Raw genomic sequence first — 20,142 nt, forward strand, 5'->3', positions numbered from 1 at the left:
ATTACCAAGAGGGTTGAAGCCCCTTTACCCCAGAGGTTCGGAGATCGTTCCTTAGAGTTTGAGGAGCTCTGGGGAGCTGTCGCTCTCAGGATCGGGGCAGAGGGGGTTAGGTTCTGGCCTTTCCCCTTGTTTCACCCCAAACAAATCCACGTTTATTATGCTTTGTACACTGAGGTTCTGTGAGTAGTTTCATTGGGCAAAGGGTTTAAAGGTCACTTCATTACACCCTCACTAGTCTGTCCTCTACCCTCGCTGAGGTAGTGGTCATTCTGTAGTCGTTGGAAGAGTCTTGTGGTGGAGCTCAGCAGATGGGGGCTGTGGTCCCGGCTCGCCATCCGCTCTTGGGTCCCAGGTCCCCTTGGCAAAGGCAGACCTCTCCGAGTTCCAGGTGAGACATCAAGTGAGATAAGTGAGTGTGAGAGGGCTTTATAAGCTGCAGTGTCCTGTCCAGTGTAAGGGGGTCCTGTTTCCAGGCAGTGTGGTTACTAGGCTTGTTCTCAGAATGCGGGAGTTGCTTGGGCGTTTGACTATACTCACCCGCTGTGCTTTCTTGTGCCCTGTCTGGTTGGGGTCTGTGGGGTGTGTAAGAGACTGATAACCTCCGTTTTAAGGCATTTTTTTTTCTGTATTTCATTGACGCTAAGACACTTTCTAAAAATATAATTTTAATATCTCCAGATTTGGGATGCACCTTACAGTCAGTGGCATGACAGTTTAATTGGCAACTTTTTCAATAGTACATAAAATAGCAGCCATCTTTCAACCTGAAGTATCTTGGAGTCACTGAAATGCCGTCATTGTTAACGTTTGATTCTTCCTCTTCCCCATGAGAGTCACCCTCCTGGTAGAGAAAAGCCATTTGGAAAACCTAAACTTTAGCATATAGTCTCCTCCTGACAGTCCATCCTCTCTTTCTTCCCTGCCAGCATCCACCCAGGCCAGGCAAACTTTCAGCTTCCTGATCTGAGGGAGCCCCCTTTGTTGAGCTCTCTGTTGGGGCAGATGTTTCATGGGGCGAGAGAAAGGAGATGGAGCGCACCTACATAGGGAAGCCCACTGTGCCAACTGACAGGGAGGGAGCCAGACAAGCCAGGCAAAGTCAGGCCAGCCACCCCCAACGCCTCTGGTTTATTTCCCAACCAGAGCCTGGCCAGAAGGCTCAGCCTGCTTCCCTAGGGATCTTTGGGGCTGCTTATTGCCAGAGATGAGCAGGGGGTGGGGGGTGTGTGCAGGGGAAAGGAGTGCAGCCTGTCCTGAACTCCCTGGGTTGATGTAAGCAGTTGTCTGGCCCATAGAGAGGAAGATAATGACCTCCTCCAGCAAAGTGGAAGAAGGGTTAGGTGGTGGGCCTTTCAAGGAAAAGCGCACCTTGGCAGCACCTAGGGGAGCCTAAGCCATGGACATTCACTGCAGTTGGAAATTGCCTCCAACCTTCCCTCAGTCCTGGCAGCCACTCTAATTAAACTTGGCCCTTGTAGTCTTGAGGCCAGGCTCTTCCAGAAAGGGAAGGAGTGTCTGCAGTGAGATCCAGGGATAATTGGGCACAGGAAGCAGTTTTTGGACATTTCCCCCACCCCGCTGAGAGAGCTTAGCAAGACATGATCAGCCTGGATTACAGCTGCCCTCATGTAACTGGGTTAAAGTGGTGGCCTACTTAGGCCCCTCCTGCAGTGGCCTCCTTCAAAGCTGATGAGGCCGATTAGGGGGTTATTTCTGAGCCCTAGTTGTGTACCCAGAAGTCTGAGGGTAGTCCTCTTTTGACAAGAAAGACAATAACTAAGGCTGGACAGCCAAAGGCAGAATCTGCCCTGCCCGTAGGAGAGCAGTGCTGTCAGACCTCATGTGTTCTTGGAAAAGAAGGAGTCCAATGACGTCAAGTCTAAGTCCTTGGGTTTTGAACTTCAAAAACCAACTTTCAGGGAAAGAAGTTCTCCTATGTTTTTGCCATCTTAGACCTAGAGAGAGATGGTGGATAGTCAAAATGAAGTCCGCAGTCATAGTTGCTAGCCTCTACTTAGTAGGTTCTGTGCATTTGAGGGAGATTGCTGTTTAGCCCGAGCCTCAGTTTGCTCATCTGTAAAATGGCAATAATAGTAATAACTATTTCCTAGAGTAGGTGTGAAGATTGAAAAGATAAGACACTTGACACAGTGCCTGGCACATTGTAAGCCCTACTTCCGTAAATGTTAGATGCCATTATCGCTACCATTACCATCATGAATGCCACCACCATTCTCACCATCATCTTCATCTTCATTAAGACAGCAGGGTGAGTGATGAAAAGCTGTCTCTCGACCCTGACAAAACTCAGTTTGAATCCTGGCTCTGCCACTTTGTAGCTAGGTGACCTTGGATAACTGGTAACTTCTTTGATCTAGATTCTGTAAAATGGGCAATTCGTAAGGCTGTTTGAAAAGTGTATAATATGGTCCTTTTTATACAGTAAGCGCTTCATAAATATTGGCCATTGTAGTTATTAAAAAGGGGCTGATCAAGGTCAGCAGTTACCAAGAGTTGGGAGGCATGAATATGTGAAGCACCAGATTTCTAGGACAGTGAATTGACTCTCTATGGTACTATGACGGTGGACATATTTGTCAAAAGCCACAGAATATACAGTATCAAGAGTGAATCCTAATGTAAGCTCTGGACTTGGGTGTCAATGTAGGTTCGTCAGTCAGCAAATGCAGCGCTGCGGTGTGGGGCATGGATGGCAGGAGAGGCTATGTGCGCATGAGCTGGAGGAGGTGGGGCAGGCAACATAGGGGAGAGCTCAGTGTGCTTTCTGCTCTGCTCTGCTGTGAACCCAAAACTGCTCTGAAATTATAGTCTATTTAAAAGGAAAAGAAAGTTGATCAAACTAGATTGCTATATAAATTTAGAATGTTAACTCTATCCCCATGGTAACCACTAAGAAAATAAAAGATACAGAAAAGGAAATGAAGAGGGAATCAACATGGTACACTAGAAAAAAGTCCATCAAACACAAATGAAAACTGTATTGGAGGAATTGAGGAAAAAGAGATGTGACATGTAGAAAACAAATAGCACAATGGCAGGGAAAAAAAGTTCTTCATTATCAACAATCATTTTAAATGGAAATGGGTTAAACTCACCAATTAAAAGACGGATATTGGCAAAATGAATTTTTTTTCTTTTTTTTTGGCAAAATGAATCTTAAAAAGACATGATATAACTATATATTCTAAAGGAGATCAATCCTGGGTGTTCATTGGAAGGACTGATGCTAAAGCTGAAACTTCGTGACGAGTTGACTCACTGGAAAAGAGTCTGACACTGGGAAGGATTGGGGGCGGGAGGAGAAGGGGACGACAGAGACTGAGATGGCTGGATGGCATCACCGACTTGATGGACATGAGTTTGAGTGAACTCTGGGATTTGGTGATTGACAGGGAGGCCTGGCGTGCTGTGATTCATGGGGTTGCAAAGAGTCGGACACGACTGAGCGACTGAACTGAACTATATACTGTCCGGGGGGTTCTGGCAATGAGTTGCTGAGCCAACTCATTGGAAATGACTGATGCTGGGAAAGATTGAGGGCAATAGGAGAACAGAGCTGCAGAAGATGAGATTGTTAGAAAGCATCACCCACTCAATGGACATGAATTTGAGCAAATTCTGGGAGATAGTGGAAGACAGAGGAGCCTGGCATGCTGCAGTCCATGGGGGTCACAGAGTCAGACATCACTTAGTGACTGAATGACATCCGCTATATGCTGATTACAGGAGACTCAATTTAGATCCAGAGAGATTTAAAGTGAAAGGATGGGAAAAGATATTTAATGCAAATAATAACCAAAAGAAAGTGGAGGTGGCTACAAAATAGCAGGCAAAAGAAATTTTAAGTGAAAAATTTTTACAAGAGACAATGTTATCCTTTTATTGATAAAAGGATCAATTCATCAAGAAGATATAATAAGTATCACACCAAACAACAGAGCTCCATAAGATATGAAGGAAAATTGACAGAACTGTCCATTTGAGAGAAACAGTTCCACAATAATAGATGGAGACTACTGTATTCCACTTTAAATAATGGGTAAAATTTAGACACTACATATGTAAAGAATAGAAGACTTCAACAGCACTATAAACCAATTAGACCTAAGAGACGTATACGGAATACTCTACCCAGCAAGAGCAGAACATGCATTCTTCTCAAGTGTACGTGGAACATTCTCCAGGATAGATCATATATTAGGCCATAAAGCAATTATCAACAAATTTTAAAAGATTAGGATTATAGAAAGTTTCTTATCTGACCAAATACAATGAAGCTAGAAATCCAAAGCAGAAGGAAAACTGATAATATTGCAAATATGTGGAAATCAAACAACACACTACAATAACCAATGGGCTAAAGAAGAAATCACTAAGGAAATTAGAAAATGCTTTGGGATGAATGAAAATGGAAATACAATGTACCCAATTTTTAAAATTTCTGCATATATTTCTTGCAATATGCTTTTTAATTTTTATTATTAATTTCATTGGAATATGGTTGATTTATAAAGTTGTATTTCAGCAGTACAGCAAAATGAGCTAGTTATGCTTAAACATGTATCCATTCTTTTTTTAGAGTCTGTTCCATATGGAAACAGAATCATTACAGAGGTATTGAGGTCATTATGGAGTACTGAGTAGCGTTCCCTATGCTATCTATACAATATCTATTTTATATATAGTAGTGTGTATATGTCAATCCCAATTTCCCCAGAGCACCAAAACTTATGGTATACAGTGGAAGCAGTTTCCAAACACCTGTATTAAAAAGGAATCTCTGAAATCAGCATCCTAACTTTATACCTTGAGGAACTAGAAAAAGAGCAAATTACACCTAAAGCCAACAGAAGGAAATAAATGATAAAGGTTAGAGCAGAGTTAATTGAAATAAAGAATAAGAAAAAACAGAATCAAGGAAACCAATAGTTCTTTAAAAAAAATCAACAAAATTGACAAATCTTTGGCTAGACTCATTAAGAAAAAAATACAACTAAAATATGAGACAGCAAAAGAGACACAGATGTATAGAACAGTCTTTTGGACTCTGTGGGAGAGGGCGAGGGTGGGATGATTTGGGAGAATGGCATTGAAACATGTATATTTTCACATGTGAAACGAATCACCAGTCCAGGTTCGATGCATGATACAGGATGCTCGGGGCTGGTGCACTGGGATGAACCAGAGGGATGGGATGGGAAGGGTTGTGGGAGGGGGGTTCAAGATGGGGAACACATGTACACCCGGGGCAGATTCATGTCAATATATGGCAAAACCAATACAATAATGTAAAGTAATTAGCCTCCAATTAAAATAAATAAATTTTTAAAAAATTCGAAATGAAAGCAAAGATGTTTACTACCAACTTTCCAAAAATTAAAAGGATTATAAGAAAACACTATAAGCGGTTGTATGCCAACAAATTTGTCTTGATGAAATGGAAAAGTTGCTAGAAACATGGAAATTACCAAAACTGACTCAAGAAGAAAAATAAAACATGAACAGATCTACAAGTAAAGAGATTGAATCAGTAATCAAAAACCTTCCCACCAAAACCCAGACTTCACTGGTGAATTCTACCAAACATTTAAAATTTAAACATTAATCCTATTCAAGCTCTTTCAAAAAAAATAGAAGAGGAAGGAATACTTCCTAACACATTCTGTAAGGCCAGCATTACCTTAATACCAAAGCAAGACAAAGATACCACAAGAAAATCACAAACCAGTATCCTTATAATATAGATACAAAAAATCCTCCACAAAATACCAGCAAACCAAATCCAACAACACTTTGAGAGGATCATACACCATGATAAAGTGGAATTTACCCCAGGAATGTGAGAGTGGTTCAACGTAAGAAAATCAACCATGGTAGTACACTATGTAGGAAAATTAACTCAACATAGACCAACAACCAAAATATAAGAGCTAAAACTATTAGAAGAAAACAGGGCTAAATTTTTATGACCTAGGATTTGGCAATGGATTCTTAGATTTGTCACCAAAAACAAGAGCAACAAAATTAAAAATAGATAAATTAGACTTAATAAGAATTTTAAAATTTTGTCCATCAAAGGGTATTTTTAAGAATGTGAAAAAAACCTACAGAATGGGAGAAAATATTTTCAAATCATATATCTGTAAGTGTTTAATATCCTGAATATATAACAAACTCTTAAAACTTACCAGAAAGACAACACAACTAAAAATTGGGCAAAGGAGTCAGATAGACATTTCTCCAGTGAAGATTACAAATGACCAATAAGCACATGAAGAGGTGTTCAACATCACTGGTCATTAAGGAAATGCAGGTCAAAACCACAAATGAGATACTACTTCATACACACTAGAATGGCTATCATAAAGATAATAACAGGTGTTGGTGAGGATGTGGAGAAATTGGAACCTTCATACTGGTGGGAATGTAAAATGGTACAGTCACTGTGGAAAATAGTTTCTCAAAAAGTTAAACATAGAATTACCACATGATCCGGCAATTCTATCTTTAAGTATCTACCCAAAGGAAATGAAAACCTATGTCCACACAGAAAACTTAAGACATACATTTGTAGCAGAATTATTTCTAAGTGCCAAATAATTGAAACAGCCCAAATGTCCATCAGTGGACATTGGATGAACAAATTGTGGTCTATACATACAATGAAATAGTATTCAGCCATCAAAAGGAATGAAGTACTGAAACATGCAGCAACTTGAATGAACTTTGAAAATATTATGCTAAGTAAAAGAAGCCAGTGACAAAAGGTCACATGGTGAATGACTCCATTTATATGTTATGTCCAGAATCAGCAAATTCAGAGAGACAGAAGATTAGTGGTTCCTTAGGTGATGGCCAAGGGAGAAAGGGGAATGACCTCTTAATAGAGATAGAGTGTTTTATGAAGTGATGAAAAATTGTAAAACCAGAGAGAGCTGGTGGTTGTACAACATTGCAAAAAGCACACTTTCAAGTGGCTCATTATGTTTTGTGGATTTTACTTTAATTTAAAAAAAGGCAACAAAAGGATGTGAAAAGAACGAAATCTCTTTTAAACTCTCAAGTGCCCTGTGCACCGTGCTCACAGGACTCACTGGATAACTTTCCCAAGATCAGATGTGTTGCCTGCACTTTACCAGCCTAGGGCTGACAATTATCAATTTCTATTTGACCTTCTTCAAGCCCACAGATTCTACTGGAGTGGTACAAACCAAAATGGGGAAGGAGGGGCCCAGTGAGGGCCATGTACCCTGCAGGAGCAATCCCAGCCTTTTTGAATGACTGGATTAACCCGGTGTTCCTCTTTTCAACCCCATCATTCATGAGTGCCATGGACCACATAGGCTAGGCAAGGTAAACAAGAACCATGTCAGTGACCACAGTTCTGGGAAAGGGGCCATTGCTGAGATCTGTGCCAGCAGGGTGGCAATGTCTCCATGCAGAGTTCCTGGAATTCATTTGACTGAAGTAGAGAAAGTTTAGGGAAATGTTTGTGTTACACTAGTACTGTCCTTTCAACAAGATGGGGATTTCCTAGTCTTTCCAATTCAAGACCCCTTTTCTGGCTCTGCCAGGCTATGTGGGAGTGGGGATCCTGATTGGCCCAGCCAGCTGTCTGGCCTACCCCTGTCTCCTATGCTGAGATGCACAAATCCATTTACACATATTAACACATATGTTAACCTTGGATCATTCCGGAATATTGAGATGAAAAGGCTAGTTGGATGAAAAGTAACAAGAGCAACTGCTAGTTTCAAATCTGTCTGGTGTTCAGGCAATGGCTGTGACTTCTCTGCAGCTTCCTGTCAGTTAAGATGTGATTTAAACATTCTATTGTGTACCAGTTGTGTTTCCTGTTTTACAATACCCAAATTTAATACTGTCTTCCTGCCCTTTCTCTGTAGCGGGTGATTCAGAAAATGACTCTGATTTCCCTCTCTGGGTGGGTTTCCCTCACTATCTTATCTCTCCTCCTGCCCCATGAATGGATTTTTCCATTAGTTGACATGCTGGGAACTCTCTTTTGGCCCCAAGGCAACCTCATAGAGCAAACAGCCTAGTTCTCTCTCTCCTGGTCATGGGAGGGTTCTGATGCCTTCCAGAGGACAGCTTTGCAGTAAAAAAAAAAAAAAAAAACTTTGAGAAACCAAATGCCATTCTGTATGTACGCAGACCTGTTTCTTATACAGTCATGTAATTTCTCGCCCAACCACCTTGTCACTCCTGCTAGGGAGCAAGACAGCCTCACTGTGAGAACAAAGCATGTCCTCCACTCAAGGAACCATGACAGTGCGTGGTTTCTGGGTGGTCTCTACTGCTGATACATTGGAGGGCCAAAGAAATGCCACTTCCCAACAAGGCTGCCACAACTCTCCTCTAATGCCAGGGTGAGGTGGGAGCCATTCAGAGAAACCCTATAAAGCCAGCCCAGTATCACCTGGACCCCAGTCAATGACTTTTGCCAGCTGGGACACACTTATATGCCGCTCACAACTCTTAGCTCAAAGTGGACTGTTAATTTGTCTTACAAAATGATACTATCTTTATTCTGTAACCAAGCATGGTGCCCTGCCTCTGGGGGGACAGGCACTCAGTAAATATTGATGGATCACGTTGAGCCTGACATTTGGGAGGAAAAGGCCAAAATGGAAAAGGAGATGAAATGACGCTTTGCCAAAGGCTCTCAAAATAACTGGGCATGTTGGGACGGCAGCAGTGGTTTTCAGATTGTCCCACAGAACCTGGCATTCTGTTGGAACTGATTGAAGTTTCCATAAACATTTGATTCAAAAACAGTGTGTGTCTTTAAATGTATATTGAAACACTAATACAAACTGAAAAAAAAAACCCTCCTAACTAAAACATCTATAATGTGTTGCATTCAGAATGGCAATTGAAGACCACCAGTGGGTCAGCAGGAACCATCAAGTTGACATATTATGTTCAAACCTCTGGCAAGATGCCAAACTTCTTGCAGGCCTTCCTTGTCAGGCCTGGTTCAGAAGGCTGTGACTGCACCGGGGTTTTAGAATTTAGGCCAGTGTGTACTCACTTTCATAAAACTATACACAATACTACCTCTTCTGTTTGCAAATCAAGACTTTGTTGCTGCTGTACAGCCGAAACAATACAGAAATCAATGGAGCGCTGAGACTCTGTCATCTGTCACCCCAATTACAAATTTTTATAGTCACCCAAACAGCCTCGTCATTCTCATTAACTTTCTGAGTAACTGGTATACATTTGTACTTTAAAACAATGAAATACTGTTTTTAATCTCATACTTGTAACTTAATGAGGTGCCAGCTAAGATTCTGATTAAAAAGCAAAGAGGTTCTTCCAGCATGGAGGGAGACTAAAGGCTGAACAAATTACCAGCCCCTTGTGACTTGGCTGTGTCCTTTTAGAGAGGGAGTAGGCACTCAAGGACACCAGGGCACTTGTGAGCACAGAGGCCCGTAATGCAGACACCACCCAGTGCTCCTGTCATAGTGCATCTGACAGCTAACCTCTGTCGAGCTAATGTGATCATCTGTAGGATGGAAATCTGCAAGCATAGGTCAGTGTTCATTTATGTAAAGAACATGCCCCCTACCAATCCTCTGGGTGGGTTCATTGAAACCATTTGAAAGGCATAGTCCATATACTCGGAACATAGTAAGGGTCATTTTAAATCATAGTGATAACTAAGTTATTGGGATGAAGAGGTAGACTGGTTTGGGTCCTAAGGCAGTTTTTTCTGATTCTTGAAAAGATTTCTTCCAACAGGCTTGGGGTTTGGAACAGGGGATTGTGTCATGGGTTAAAGGGATCAAGGAAGTCCTCTGAATGTAGTAGCCAAAGCAGTGTATCCAGGGCGTGCCTCAGTTGCATCCTTCCATTCAGTTATTCCTCCAGCAGGTGAAAAGCCTGGACAGAGAGATGGGAAGCCATCAGAGCTTGGCCAAAACCCACACTTGTCTTAGCTCATGCAGTTAAGAGCCACAGAAAGTGGGAGAAGCCATGGTCTGAAAACTGATGTCATTCACTGAGTGGCAGCTCTGAATCCAGGTGTGATTTTTCCCACAGCAGACTTGCTCACAGTGATGGGATCCCCTGGATATGATAGTATTTTCCATCATCAGAGAGGAACTGCCACATTCCACATAGTCACACTTGCCCTCTGAAGCAGTGGGGCAATTTAAAAGGTGCCCAGTGGGGCATGAAGTCTAAAGAGGGGAAGTGCTGAAACTCTGGGAAGAATTTAGGTAGGTGGAGTGTGATTACTGAAGTTGAAATCTGTCCAGACCACTGAGTTAACCACTAATGCTATTAAAAAAGAATGCTGTGGGTTCATTAAATTACTTCATTCTACCTGAACCTATTAATATCATCTAAATCATTAAAAAATCCTGTGTACCATTAAACATGAATGATGAAACTGGCTCTGAGCAGATGGCTGCCTTAATGGAGCACTATTCCAAACCACAATAGTCCTCTAGAGCCAAGATGGCTGTTTTTAGCCACTGTGATTGACGTGAGCACATGTCATCAAATTCACACAGGGATTGGGGCTTTGGGGCAATGAAACAGAAAATTGTCCTGCATATATTCATTAGCAATTAATCCTGAAATATGCATTATGAAACTGAGACAGCAAATGATTTAGAAAGAGCCAGAGGTATTTCAGCAATGTCCTTGATGGCCTTTCTGCAGAGAAAGAGATAAGGCAACAGCTGACAGAGATAGGACACGAAGAGATCTGTTGCTTGATGTGGGCTCCTATCCGGCCCTTGGATTGCAGTTGCACTAGTTACCTTCCCTGATATGCAGATGTTTTCCCCAGGCTCAAGTGGCAAATAGGGTTCATCTCATATCACTTTGGAACTGGAAAACTGGTAATAAGTTTACATATGTGATGTACCCCGATGATTGTGCTGGATGGTACTACTACTACCCGCTACCAGCTCCCAAAGGGGAAGACCCAGTAATACTGGAAGAAATTGGGAACGGGCTTAAGTATAGCCATGCTGCCACTGGAATTAAGTCTGATGCTTGCCTCAGATCCGTGGCCAGGGTAGACTGCCCAATAAACGCCAGACTATATCAGCAGGCCGGGATTCAGGGCTGGGCACAAGAATGTCATAGGTAACTCATAGGGTAGGGAACAGCTGTAAGCAGATGAGGTTTCCCAAGTGCCAGTTGGAAAGAAATCTGTATCGGTTTCTAAGTATATTATTTCCCAGGTGAAGCAGTGGTAAAGAATCTGCCTGCCAATGCAGGAGACGCAAGAGACACAGATTCAATCCCTGAGTTGGGCAGATCCCCTGGAGGAGGAAATGGCAACCTGCTCCGGTATTCTTGCCGGGAAAATTCTATGGACAGAGGAGCCTGGTGGTTACAGTCCATGGGGTCACAAAGAGTTGGATATGACTGAGCAAGCGACTGAGCCTGCATACATATTATTTCAGCGGCTTCAACTGTTAGCTTTTAGTTAAGGAGTACCCACGAGGCCCAAATCCTCTGGTGAGGCAGGTTAAAGAAAGAAACCACAAATGGTAATTCAGTTTTAACATTTTATTGGGTAAATGATTTTAAAGGTAATAACAATAGTGTCAAAACTACTACAATATCTTTCCACAGCCATACCTTACAGACCCACATAAACCTTCTCATTTTTCTTTTTCTTCATTTATAATATTTTAAAGCCATACATGTCATATAAAATGCCCATTTCCAATAGTTTCTTCAAACTATTAAGCAATTAAATGTGGAAGGAAGGAGAATCTAGTTATACTTGAAGGGATTGCAGATAATTGGTGATGTCTTACTGTAATCAAAAAACAGGGTACTAAGAAAGGGAGGACGAGAGAGCTACTCCAGGTAGCTTTGCTCATTACAAGTCTCACCACTGCATCACCAAGAACTCACTATGCTGGTGACTGATTCAAAGTAATTTTGGGGAACATATAAAACACTAAAATAACTTAGAAACTAGATCCAAATATTTCAAAAGTAATCAACTTTCATATACAAAAACAGTCAGAGGTGGTTACAAAAGTTTGTTTTCTCAGTGCGTCTATGTACCAGCGCAGTTACTGGGTCCAGAGCAAAATAAAAGGTTTATTTTCTTCTGAAACAGTAATAAAAAAACAAGGAAAACATATCTTTGTATATAAAGGATCAATGCTGGTCTTAAGAATAATGTAATCAGAAACCCTTAAATCGAGAGGCACACAATGGGTTTCCGCTCTTAAAAAATAAAAGGAAAGTCACCAGTTTATTTCAATGGAGGAGGTGCTCACACCCCTCAAATAAACTTAATTCAATTTAACATCACTAGCAAAAATCACTTAGAAACTGTACAAAAATAAAAAAGTTAACACATTTAATCCTGCAAGGTTTTTGTAAGGACTGGAAGGCAGGCTTTTGGAGCAGCATTTGGGCATGGCTGGGGGCGTCTTTGGTTTGATCTAACACACAGAAGAGATGGAACCTATTCCAGGTGACAGTTTTCGAATTTCCTGCACATCTGAAGAAATGAAAAGAGGCCAGTATACAAACTTCCGGTGTGCTGGGCATTGGGGTTGTATGCAGTGGACTGAAAAACTTATAACTGCTTTAAGAGCGCCTGGGGGGTGGGGTGGGTAAAGAGCAAGCCTTGCACTTCCTCCATCAGTCACACCAGCCTCTCATGATAGGGGAGACGGGCAGGGCAGTAAGTAGCACATTCTCCTACAGTCAGAAGGCCACTTAATGGGAGAAGGGGAAGGGGCAATTGTTCTTTTAGAATCTGGTACCTGGCTGACCTTGTTTAAGAACAAGAGAACCCTTCCAGAAATGGAAGCCTTTTGCTACATACCAAAGTAAAATACGTACTATTTTCCAAGAGGAAAAAAAATACCCAGTTGCATTTGAAAAACAGAAAACATAAATGGAACTAATTAACATTTAAAAGGGGGGGCTATGTAAACTTTGTGCTACTCAAATGAAGTTCAAGTATTACTTCTGAGCTGTTTAGAGATCGCTGAACTCATACAATATTCTGGTGATAAGAGTGCAATTCACATTTGTGTTTCTGAACAAATAAACCACAACTGGCTAGAACACAACCTGTGCAATTAGAATCTTCGTCTGAGTTAAAAACACATGCTACATATTTCAACATGTTCAAAGTTAATTCAAACCACATATTTAACAGCTTTGTAATATATGACAAAGGTGAAAGGGTCTAGCATTTGTCTGAAGCACACCATTACAAGTTTGTATGACACTTTTACACTACAAAATCTTTTAGTCAACAGCTACTTAGACACAAAAAATGCACTGTGCATTAATTTGAATACAAAAGGAGACAAAACTATCCTTTTCCCCCAAGCCACGGTGGGAAATATTGCTGACCTCGTCCTCTGAAGCCTGCAGGATGGTTATTTCTTCAGTATAACATTATTACACTGGTAAGAAAATCTGTATAACATCTGCAAATATCAAGAATTTTAAAAAATCTGATATGATTTTAGAGTCCGCATGACCAGTCACGTGACCTGCTCAAGATTGATTAGCACCGTTAAATACATTAATACACACGTATGTATGTATTGTATACACACTCACATATGCATGTAATAGATCTTTTCTTTAAAAAAAAACTTCTAACCACGAGCTCACCCAGGATGAGGAGCCTGTTGAACTGATGAGATGATGGATAAGATGGATCAATATTGGTCTATTCTGTCTCTCTTCAGTTTGCTTGTATTATTTACTTTTTTTTTTTTGCAGCAGACAATATCATTCAGCTTGTGCTCAGTTTCCCTACAAGGGCAAGAAAAAATTTCTATCAGGTAGCCACTTGTTTTTATACTGAAAGACTAATCTGCTCCAAAATGCTCCCAAGTAGAAATGAAAGGACTCAAAATCCCTTTCTAAAGGCCAACAGCTAGCTTTCTCTAACTAATCTCTAGGTTCAATGGAACTGGCTACCGAGGTTCCATTTCAGGCTAACAACTGGCTTCTTAGTTAAGGCATCACAACTGAAATGGTTATTTCAACAACAGATACTGTGGATGAAGGAATACCAAAAAACTTCTGAGAACTCTCATCAAAAACAAAAGCAGTCTGCTTTGCTGCAAGGGCCAGCAGAAGAAATTCAGCCAACTAACCTCACAAACTGGAAAAGGGGTTTCAAATTCTGAACTAGCAGTCTGTTACTTGTCACAGCAACTACATGTATAAGTTATGCCATCTTGATATTCAGTGACATCACGTAGTTTTAGACTATATGTTCTGCACTGTACTTATATTCATCACTTGAAATCTTTGTTTCCTGTTTGAAAAAAAATGTTTACACACACACATATATTTATATATACTTACTACCAAAATATGAAGATAATCTTTCTCCAGAGTCATCTGTCATTTTTCCTGGGGGTATACATACAGACCTCCCATCAACATGAGGAAGTTCTCTGTGCATACATCATGGGAAAACTTGCGTGCAAATGAGCTGGGCTCTAGCAACTGTATCATACCTAAATGCCAAATCCATTTTTGCAGGGGTAACATAACATCTTCTCAATATAGTAAATGTGTTTCTATCAAAAGTATGTAGTGCAGAAAGAGATTCAAGTGATTTTATAGTATTTCGAAAACTCCAGTATTGTCCCCATGATAAACATGTCTGAAATCACGACATGTATGAACTTTTTGTTTCACTGGATTATCATTACCATTTCTTTAAATGGTAGCTAAAATTGTCTCTGGCCAATCACGACTTATTGAAACCTAAAGCTAACAAATTTAAATTAATATATAATAGAAATGTGTCTCTTTTTGGTTATTTGCTCAAAATAAATTTTTTCAGCTTAAAAAAATACTCAAGAGTAAGCAATTTGTCTAATCTGTTGTTTCACATATATAAACAATAAAATTTTATAAGAATATTTCTCTAAATTGCCTTTTTTCTAACCCCTCAATTCCACTTCATTATATTCTTCTCAAAGGCACTAAATTCTGTATCTGCTCTCTTCCTGTATATGCTGCTTTTCAAAATGATTTCTGTAGCATATTTCAAAGGTAGCTTGTACTTTCTTAAAACAGTGTTTCAGTTTGTAAGTTGGTTCTATAAAGTGATGAGGCAGTTTTTCCTATAACTAGCACAATAGGCATAAATGATTTCTCACTCAGTGTGACAAGTCCTATCACGGACCTTCAAATATTCTACACTAGAATGAAAGTTCATATATATTAACCATGGGAAAAACATACACCTAAGCAGTAAAGACCCATATACTAAGCTTTTGTAGCAAAATGAATTTTAGACAAATTCAAAAGTATACAAATACCTGAATCTGATATGAATTACTCCCAAACATGGCTATCAAAAGTTATCTATCTTACTAAGGAAAACGGAGGGAAAACCTAAATGAAATCCTTAAAAACGGCACAATTTCTTCCATCCACAGTCAAAAGAAGGAAGGAAGAGAAGAAAGAAAGAAGACAGGAAGGAAGGCAAGAAGGACAGAAAGACAAACCTGACTGAAATAGCAAAGCAAAATTCTATATAATATTGTAAGGAAAGAAAACTCCAAAATTCATATATGCTGCAAGAAAAAAAAAACCAATGATCTAAAATAATAAAACAGGAGGATCTTCTTAACAAATGCCACTTTCCTACCCGTTACCATGATGATCTTAGTTGACGATGTCGAAGCTTCACCATGGCAACGGAAACTATCATCATAAAATGGTACAGTAAAACAGATAGCTAGACCAAGAAGGGGTAGGGTCTCCTGGGAAGAGGTCTGCAGAGAGGCCCAGTGACTGGTTGTGCGGCTCAGTGTCAGGAATAATGGTTGTATGGTGGAAGGGGATGCCCAATGCCATTTTGGAAATGATGATGCTGGCGATGAGCAAGGTATTCAGCATAGCTCAAGGTCATCTTTTCACTACGGTACCTGAAAGAAAGTCAGGGAAGAGACAAAGTTAACCTCATGAAATAGGTGATGTGTGAATGTCAGAGCTAGAAAGGATCCTTAGAAATAATTCTTCTATATCAGGAAACAGAGACCTAGAGAGAAGAAGTGACTTGCCCACTGTCATACAGCTAATACATAGCAAAGGTGAGAACAGAACCCAGGAATCCAGAGTCTGAGTCCAGGGCTGTTTAGGGCTTCCTTGGTGGCTCAGATGGTAAAGAATCTGCTTGCAACACAGGAGACCCGGATTCAATCCCTGGGTTGAGAAGATCCCCTGGAGAAGGAAATGGCAACCCACTCTAGTATTCTTGCATGGGAAATCCCATGGACAGAGGAGCCTGGTAGGCTATAGGCCATGGGGTCGCAAAGAGTCAGACACGACTGAGCGATGAACACTTTCACTCCTCATTTAAATTGTTCTAGAAACTGTATTGCCCTCTCGGCTCTGGTTTGCTAACAGGAAAGAACAGAGGAAAGCCAGTCTATTACTGTCAAGTATACATTTCATTCACTGACTACTTTTTCTTCTGGGATCTTCTATCTATTTTCTTTTACCATTCCTTTCCTTCTGTCCACAGGTCTCAGGTCTTGCCATTAAGGGAAAACAGCAACAACACAAAACGTGTCTTGATTGTGGTATCTCAATCCTCTTTCCCCATCTTTTTTTTTTCCTTCTTCTTTTCATTGCCACACTTCTCAGAAGAGTCAAGTGTTTTCTACCTCTCCATTAGGATACTTCTCACCACTCCCTTTTGGAAGCTCTCTGTGCCTTGCGTTCTGTAACTTCATACTCCCCTGGTTCTCCCCTTACCTCTTGGACTGCTCCTTATCTCTCTGATCACTCATCCTCCCCTTGTGCCTTGTAAGAGTTTCCTACATTTCTCCCTTCAGTTCCTTTGTCCCTATGCTCTGTCCCAGCTCAGTGAACCTTTGCCTCACAGCTTCAAGTATGTCGTCTTTAGAGATGATCCCAAATCACCACCTCTAGCCATGAGCTCTACACATGCATTTTCAGTGACCTCTTGGACATTTCTATACAGATATCCCAGGAACCACATAAAATCCAGAATCAGTACATAAATGGAACTGTCCTCAATGTGGTCCATGTCTTGGTCAAAGGGACTGCCTTGGTCTCTTTTATTTAGATGAAAGCCTTGACTTGCTCTTCTTCCCTACTTCTGAATGATGACTAAGTCCTTTTATTTTTTTCCACAACAGTTTCTTTTCCTTCCTTTCATGCCATCCCACGGCCATAGTTCTTAAGGCTCCCATTTCACCTTCTTTAGATTGCTGTCAGATATTCTTAGATAATAGAAATGTCTCCTAATTTTCCTGTTTTCAATTCTAATTTTACATTTCAAATCCATCTGTTCAAAACCTGTCAGTGGCTACTATTGCCTACAGAGTCAAGTTTAAACTTCTTACCCTCTACCTTCTGCGCCATATTTTCCCTGGTGACCACCTTCTCTATGTACACTGATGCTCAGTTCCTTCAGTTGTGTCTTGACTCTGCAACCCCATGGACTGTACCCCACCAGGCTCCTCTGTCCAGGGCACTATCCCAGCAAGAATACTGGAGTAGGTTGCCATTTCCTCCTCCAGGGGATCTTCCCAACCCAGGGATCGAACCTGCATATGATACGTCCTGCATTGGCAGGTGAATTTTTTACCACTGCACCACTTGGGAAGCCCCTCAGAAAGTTCTCTTTAAGTTAACCCCTTTCCTCCCCTACTCTCCCCACCTGTCAAATATTCTACTCATTCTTCAATGAGCCTCCAATCTACTTCCTCCAATCTACTCAACCTCCAATCTACTTCCTCTTTGAAATTTTCTGTTACCCACAACCCCCTCTTGGAATTCCTCTTTCCCTACTCTATGATCTCCTACCATCCATCATATTTTGCCTTCTATTAATAATTATTTTTGCACATGCCCTTCTATTCTCCTAGACTATAACTCCTCAGAGCTGAGAATAGTTCATTTTTAGATTATAGGCATTCAATGTGGTTTTGCAGAATTAAAAGAAATGGAAACAGCAACCCATTTTCCTAAAATGTTTGATACTTTCCTTTTATAAGTCAGTACCCCTATGAGCCCTTGCAGAAATTCATTCAGCATCTGTGAGTCTAGCGCAATTGTGTTTTTTCAGCAAGCTTTCTGTCACTGCCAAGATTCTAAAGTGAAATTCAAATTTGAGGGCTGCTTATTAGGATCCTGGGGTCCTGTTAAGGCATGTCAAAAGCTGGCCAATAAACTCAGGTAACTTTCTTCAATAACATAGTCTAAAGGCTCAGAACGCTTGCTTTAACAAAGCCAGACTAATCACACAGAGCTAAGATGGGAAGGATGGGCTCATACATCATACAGGCTTTACTGTCGAGCAGAGTTCCTTTGTATCCACCCTTAGAATGGCCCTGCCATTCATTTCACTCTGTTTCAGAAAAAAGAAGCGAGTATAGTTAGAGAAAACATTACACAAGGTTACAGGTATGCACAGCAAAATATATCAGTCAGCCCTGCACTAGGCAGTGCTTTCTGTACCTGGTCAGTTTTATGGTTTTCCTGAATTCATTAGTAATCGGAGCTTTGTATCCTCCTTTTCTGAGTAAGGAGTCTATGGTCTGAATGTGGTCCCATCCTGTGGAGAGCAGACCAGATAAAATACCAGTCAAGCACATGTAATAAGCACCTTTGGTTAAATACAAGTAGAGGTCAGCTATCACTGTCACCAACTGCTATCAACCCCTTTGGTCCTAAACACAGGCACACAGAAGGGCTAAGATTTCACCCTGTACAGAAGCAGGTATACCATGGCACACCTTCAATTTTAGCTATCCCTGCTGGCTCGCAATACTGGCTTCTTTGTCTCAACCACATTCCAAGACACAGAGCCTAAGAGGCCAGCAGTAACTCCTCAGGGGTGTCTCAGTAACAGACCATAAACACTGTACTCTCCTCTAATGGTGACATCTTTAAAAGGGAGGGAAAAGACTCATTGAGCCAACTCAGTAGGACATAGGATTCCCACACTAACTCATGGTAATCACCATTTCTAATAGTATCTTCTGGAGTCAATCACGTGTATCTGTGTGCAGCATTCAAAGGCATTTTTATGGGTTCTGACACAGAATGTACACTCCTACCCCAGGCCCTCAAGCTCATGTATGCTCTACAGAGTCAACAGAACTACAGAATTAAGAAATTTTCAAAAGTAACCCCAATAAATCTTCAGAGAGCTGCTTTAAAGACTAATAACTCGTTTGGGGGGTTACTATTAAAATTTTCAGTTCTATATCACATTTATATTAAACAGATATGGTGAAATGGCATTAGAAAATGCCATGAGAAGAAAAGCTCCATGAGATAAAGAAGAGAAATTCATTTCAACTAACATGAAATTATAATTTAGTAGTGGCTAGAAAGGACAAGATACTACAGAGTGAAATGTATTTTGTGTTACACTGGTAGTTCCTAAAGCTTTGTGCTATGTATGTAAAGTCAAAAAACATTTGTTGATGAGGAACAAACAAAACGCTGTAATAGTTCATTTATTCTCAATGCTCCTAATCTTCACGGGAAACTTAACAGTCTTAATAGTAGCAGAATGAGTAATGGCAACCACCTAAGAAGGAGACATTCGATAATGACAATGAAGTGTGCGGCTGGCCATCAAACAAGAGGCGTGTATATTATGCCACAAGGCTGTAACAGTGGAATATGGGAAAGTGGCACATCAAAGTTACAGCAAACCATTGCCTAAAGCCCAACTTTTACAAATCTTTCCTTGTTTGAAAGTTTACGTTTTTATGTCTTTGCTGTCAAACTTTAGTATAGAAATTCAGTTTCTGTGTAATTCACCAATTTCAGACAGACACTGCCGTGGCAGTGACAGAAGAATCATTTCTTATAATCTGACAGTGATCAATTATCAGATGTAATTGCAAGGTCAGATAGCACATTTTAATTTGTATATTTGTTTAAACTCTTCACCAGATGGTATAAAATAAAGTACAACAATGACCTTGCTCCTTTGCAACCTCCGGCAGATAGGTGGCGGTGCGTTTTGATCCTTTTTCATTGATGAATTCTATTCTAATGCCATGTACACCCACCTGAAAGAAATTGGCAGTTTTATTAGTACAGTCTTCTTCATAGAAAAAAAAAGTT

At 40.6% G+C, this 20,142-nt stretch overlaps 2 protein-coding genes across 2 annotated transcripts in view; one reads left to right on the top strand and one right to left on the bottom strand.

Moving 5' to 3' along the window:
- Positions 1–20,142, top strand: part of TMEM164 (transmembrane protein 164) — a 244,608-nt gene that overhangs the window by 188,575 nt on the left and 35,891 nt on the right. The window lies entirely within an intron of this gene.
- The window catches only part of AMMECR1 (AMMECR nuclear protein 1), a 122,151-nt gene continuing 113,430 nt past the window's right edge, over positions 11,422–20,142 (bottom strand). Inside the window, exons 4-6 of the mRNA XM_055393969.2 lie at positions 19,997–20,087; positions 18,517–18,613; positions 11,422–15,953 (exon numbers count right to left, since the gene is read on the bottom strand). Of these exons, the coding sequence (XP_055249944.2) occupies positions 15,839–15,953; positions 18,517–18,613; positions 19,997–20,087 (303 nt within the window). The 3' untranslated portion in view covers positions 11,422–15,838. The remainder of the gene's footprint in view (positions 15,954–18,516; positions 18,614–19,996; positions 20,088–20,142) is intronic.

Source organism: Moschus berezovskii, chromosome X (assembly GCF_049115385.1).
Source record: "Moschus berezovskii isolate FMDL1 chromosome X, NW_MosBer_1.0, whole genome shotgun sequence".
Lineage (NCBI taxonomy): Eukaryota > Metazoa > Chordata > Mammalia > Artiodactyla > Moschidae > Moschus > Moschus berezovskii.